Raw genomic sequence first — 4,754 nt, 5'->3', positions numbered from 1 at the left:
CCCCCAAGAGAATTCATAGTCAATTTTGTGTCTGTAACAAAGTTTTGCCTTTTAAAGTTATAAATAGAGCCCCAGTGGGCTCCCTGGGAAGTCGTTTTGCAGTGGATCGGGCTTCCCTGCTGTCCCACTGCCTCAGCTGTCTGCTCTCATCAGTCCCCAGCTCCGGCCGTCCCCAGGCTCCAGGCACAGTAAATACTGCAAACCCTCGTCATCGCCAAGAATAAACCCTTCAACAACAACAGCCTCCATCAACCTGAATCATCCCGGGTTCTGCTTTGGGAAAATGACCCAGCTAATGACTTCACGTTAGATGCTCTATATAAGTCGAGGAAAAAACCAGGCATTCGCAGAGCGCACAGGCTGGATTTAATCAAAGCCGGGAAACGACCTCGGAAGGGATTACGGTCGAGTGAGCACCACAGTTATGTCACAGGTACGGAGAGATCGGTATGGGGCTGGCGCTCACTGGAGCAGGGTGCCCGACAAATGTGTTACTGTTTTAGGCTGTCTGCTTGCAGTAGCTTATCAGTGAGTTACTCACATTGCCCAGTGAATTCAGCTTTTCTGCTCTATGTGACTTGTTTGATTATGTTGAAGTATTTAAATGCTCTGTTTGTGTATTTTAACAAGTAACTTGTTAGGAGGGATTATTTGATGAAGAAGGAAAGCAGCTTCCCTCTACACAGTTAATTTAATTTTAAAATGTCCTGTTTTACCATAAATATTTTTATTTCTATAGGAAGGGAAAAAACGTTTCCACTGCTCTGGTTTGGGATGTGGCACAGGAGGAGTGATTTCTGCTTTTCCAACTCGCTTTCCCAGACAATGATTTGAGATTTTTGCAGTAGTTTTGAAAGGATGTGGCTACACTGAAGTGTGCTGCTGTGTAAAGCTTAATGTATTTACACACGGGAAAAGAGGGAGAGTGGCTGAAAATTATAACTGTTAGGGTACGGCATTTGAGACAGATTTTGTATTGCACACTAATGTTCATTTGTCTTCACTGTGTTCCCCAATAATCAGTGTTTCAAAGCGATCTTAAAGTTAGCTAAAAAATTTTGAGGTTTTCACATAAGTGTTACACTTTCAAGACGAGTGACGCATGCCTTGCAGAGTTCTCCCCGGTGTGAGAGTTTTACCTGGTGGGTGGGTGGGATGGAGGGTGAGAATACAGGGAGGGGAGAAGAGCACAATCCTTTGACCACAGAGAGTAACTCAGTTCGGCTTATTTCTTATTATTTCTTTACTCCAAAGAAAAAGAGACTTAAAAAACAAGTCACGTCTTGTAAATTTTTGACTTTTTGACTTGTGCCTGGAGGAGATAAAGCACAGGCTGCGCTGCTGTGCCAGCTGGGAATGCCTCCTGGCAAACCCTGCTTACAAATGCACTTGCGTTGGGAGCAATTAGCAGTGTGCGGCTGCGAACTGGTGGCTACTGGTGCTGGCAGGTCCAGGGCTCGCTTCTGTGGCTCAATAGTAGCCTTTCTGTGCAGCATTTTTGCTTTTTAGCTGGGGGCCAGCTAATCCCCAGTAGCTGTCCTGCCGGGAAATCCACCTGTAATGAAACAGCAGAGGTTTTATTCTAAAATAACTGGGTGAAGGTCAACAGTTCTGCTCAGCCTGGCTGTGTGTCTGCGCATCTCAGATGCTTCCTTTCCTTACCCCATCCCAAGAAGTCCCTTGTCCCAATGGAAGGAAGCCTCACAGTTATTGTCCTTTCCCAATAAAGGGTGAAGGATCTTAGCAGATTTCGTATTCCTGTTAACAAAACAAGGGGTTTTTTTCCCTTTCTGACCATGCCACGGTCCCATTCCCATCATGTGCCAATTTTCATTACAGATGGACAAACAAGTCCCTGGCTGTAGGGATGTTTGGTTAACCAGCTAACTGAACAAAAACTCCTGTGAATTTTGAAGGGCTTGCTACCACCCTTTCCCCTTGCTTGCTTTGGCTACTCATAGAGTGTTTTCTCCAGAGCTCTTGTAAATGTTTTGTTTCCCACAACACATGCAAATGGGATTGACAGCGAGCTATTCTGAGCGTTCCCAGGAATTTACAGCCAGCAGGGAAAGATGCCGAAGGCTCCAGTGCAGCCAGCCCAGCCCTGCGTGGAGCCAGGCATGGAAGCACTGTCTCTGCGAGCTCCCTGGGACTCACTGCTCCAGCCATTCGCAGGCCTGGAGGGATTTGTTTCCCTCCACAACTGTTCTTAGCTTTACAGGCAGTGGTCTGGAAACGTACAAGTGGGCTCCACTGCTGCCAAAACCCAAGTATCAGAAGTCCTACGTATCTAGCGACAGAGAATTGTCAAGAAGTGTCTCGTTGCCGGTTCAGTGTGCAAATCCGTTACAGCTGGAGTGTGGGGGTCTTTTATTCTTCTTAATAGCATCTCCTGTGCCCCTGCACCCTGCCGCGAGGTCTGCTTGGTGGGACCTTGGCAATCGGTCCTTGAAACAGTAAACTGAAGAGGGAATGTTAATGGTGCCGACTGCTGCTGACTGACATGTCTGACTTTGAAGTGCCCATTTAAAAGTAGGGATAGGCTGATATGATCCCATGTTATCCTGATTTTCTTCTAGCAAGATAAACTGTAAACAGATCAGTACTTGGACATTCCAGTGTGCCACCTGATGATGCATCTGTTTCTATATTAGATTTCCTTCTCCTTTTTTGGGTTCCAAGTCCAGTGTCTCAGATGTGTTCAGTACGTGCTTGTAGACAACCCTGTGGAGTGCTCAGATATTTTGTTCTCTACGTTTAAGAACAGTAACTATGGGGCAAGTGTGAAGTTCATTTCAACTAAATCAAGCCAGACTTCAGAATCTCTCAATTTCCTAAAGTAGTAGTGAGTAGACTGAGGCAGAAGCACAATTTAGTAATGAAGGGCTTTTTCCTTCCCAAACATTGGACAGATCCTTGAATTACCAGTCTGTACCTGCAGGAAAGGCCAGCAGAGCTGGACAGAGAAAATTTAAAAGTAAATTTAAAAAAAAAAAAGCAATCCACTGTCTGTCTCTTTCAAAGGCTGCACAATCAGACAACAATTTCAGAACAGAGCGGTAGTAGTGGCAACAGATCTTGGGAAGGGCAGTGAAATCATGGTTGTGCAAAGATCCGGAGTAGCTGAGCATGCAGCCTCAGAACTGAAACGGGTGGAATATTGTATGAGCAACCTCTGTATGTTAAGGCAGCTTTGTTCCCTGTGCTTCTAAACACAAAATACTGATGCGTGGGCAATACATCTGTTTCTTAGCCAGACCCTGTGAAAAAGAAGCGTCCTCCAGTGAAGGAAGAAGACCTCAAAGGAGCCAGAAGAAACCTTTCCAAAAACCAGGAAATTAAATCCAAAACCTACCAAGTGATGAAGCAGTGTGGTAAGTCTCCTTGATGGAAATGACTAAGCAGCCTTCCAAAGGAAAACATCGACTTAGTTGCTCTTTTCAAGTGAAAGGCTGTGCCTCTGGAACAGCAGCCAGCTGTGCACTCACCGACCCTGGCCTGGCTGTGCAGGGGCTTTGCATCCGCCATCCTGATGGCGCCAGGAGGTGCCAACAGGGCTCTGCTTGGAGCGGTCATTCTCCCTGTCTCTGGGCGAAGTGGGAGGGAGAGCTGGCTCTGCCTTCTGAACCACCGTTCAAACCAAGCCCTGGGCCCATAGCCAATGCCAATGACTGCCCAAGTTGAAGATTGGAGGCTTGGTCATAGATTAGGGGTTTCTGGCCTCTCAGTTGGATGAACTTGATGTATTTGAGGTGAAGCAGAAATTGGGGGGGATAAAAGGGCAGAAGGTGAGAGAGAAGAGAGTGGCTGCTTGCACTCAACACCCCTGGTGCTCTGGTTTTGTGTTGCTTTTCCACCACCAGTGTGAGAGTATAAGGAAAAATTATTAATTGGAACCACTTTTCAGCATAATAGCCTGGACTCCAGTAGTTTCTGAGTTTCTAAAGCACCTGCAGGGATTTAGGGCCACTCAATGGCAGCAACCGCCTACAGGTGCTGTCAGTTGCCCCATGCTTGGGATGGGAGTGCGGTGCTTTAAGGTTTGGGAAGTTGAAGGACAAATCAAATATTTATCAGATGTATATATATGTATTTCAGCAGCACTAGTTTTATTCCCTGAATTTGGTGTGCTACTTCACTGATTGCGTCTCCTGGTTTTCTTTTCCAAGAACAAATGGGCTCTGCAGCACCCTCCATATTCAGCAAGGATCGGACAGGGGGTGAAACAGTCTTTGAGAAACCGAAAGAAGAACCGGCCAAGAGCGTCTTTGGCTGACGGCAGGGCTGGATTTGTCTCACCCTGATGATTGTTGTAATGTTTACCCAAATCTCTGCCCCTTACACTAAAGTCACTGTAGACCTAAGTAGCTAATTTCTACTGTAAGTCATTAAGTAGGGAATAGACTCGTTCAAGGGTACCACTTCCATGTCAATTTTTATTATGTGCTTTCTTTCTATGTGTTGAACAGTGTTTGCTATAATGGTTTAATAAAAAAAAATGTTGTTGGACACGGCTTGGCACACTGTGGTGACTAATTTCAGTTTAGGCTTAGATTAATTCTGTGGACACTTTGGCGCTACAAGCTATGATCCAGTCTGTCAAATGCAAGGAATAAACATCCAGGTGATACAGTTCTAGTGTCAGTGCTGTTTCTTCATGCTGTGCCCTTGCCAAGAGGGAGCTGAGAAGGAGCTTCCCCCCACATCTCCTGGCCCCCCCCGCCTGTGTGCCCCATGGCCCTGCCTGTGGCTCC

The 4,754-nt window shown here is 46.2% G+C and overlaps 1 protein-coding gene across 1 annotated transcript; it reads left to right on the top strand.

The window, feature by feature from the left end:
* Window positions 1–246: 246 nt before the first annotated feature.
* On the top strand, window positions 247–4,277 carry MUSTN1 (musculoskeletal, embryonic nuclear protein 1). Its single transcript, XM_009639355.2, has 3 exons — window positions 247–433; window positions 3,254–3,374; window positions 4,170–4,277. Exons 1-3 carry the CDS (start codon window positions 425–427, stop codon window positions 4,274–4,276), a joined length of 237 nt encoding a protein of 78 aa, XP_009637650.1. The 5' UTR covers window positions 247–424; the 3' UTR covers window position 4,277.
* Window positions 4,278–4,754: the final 477 nt, after the last annotated feature.

Source organism: Egretta garzetta, unplaced genomic scaffold (genome assembly GCF_000687185.1).
Source record: "Egretta garzetta isolate BGI_Z169 unplaced genomic scaffold, ASM68718v1 scaffold215, whole genome shotgun sequence".
Lineage (NCBI taxonomy): Eukaryota > Metazoa > Chordata > Aves > Pelecaniformes > Ardeidae > Egretta > Egretta garzetta.
Note: the sequence above shows the minus strand (reverse complement) of the source record. Positions and strands in the feature narration are given on the sequence as shown.

Bases quoted from the DNA above. Each gene is read 5' to 3' on its own strand.
- MUSTN1 (XM_009639355.2), top strand. The intron at 3,375-4,169 runs GTAAGTCTCCTT...TTCTTTTCCAAG, and splicing joins CCAAGTGATGAAGCAGTGTG to AACAAATGGGCTCTGCAGCA.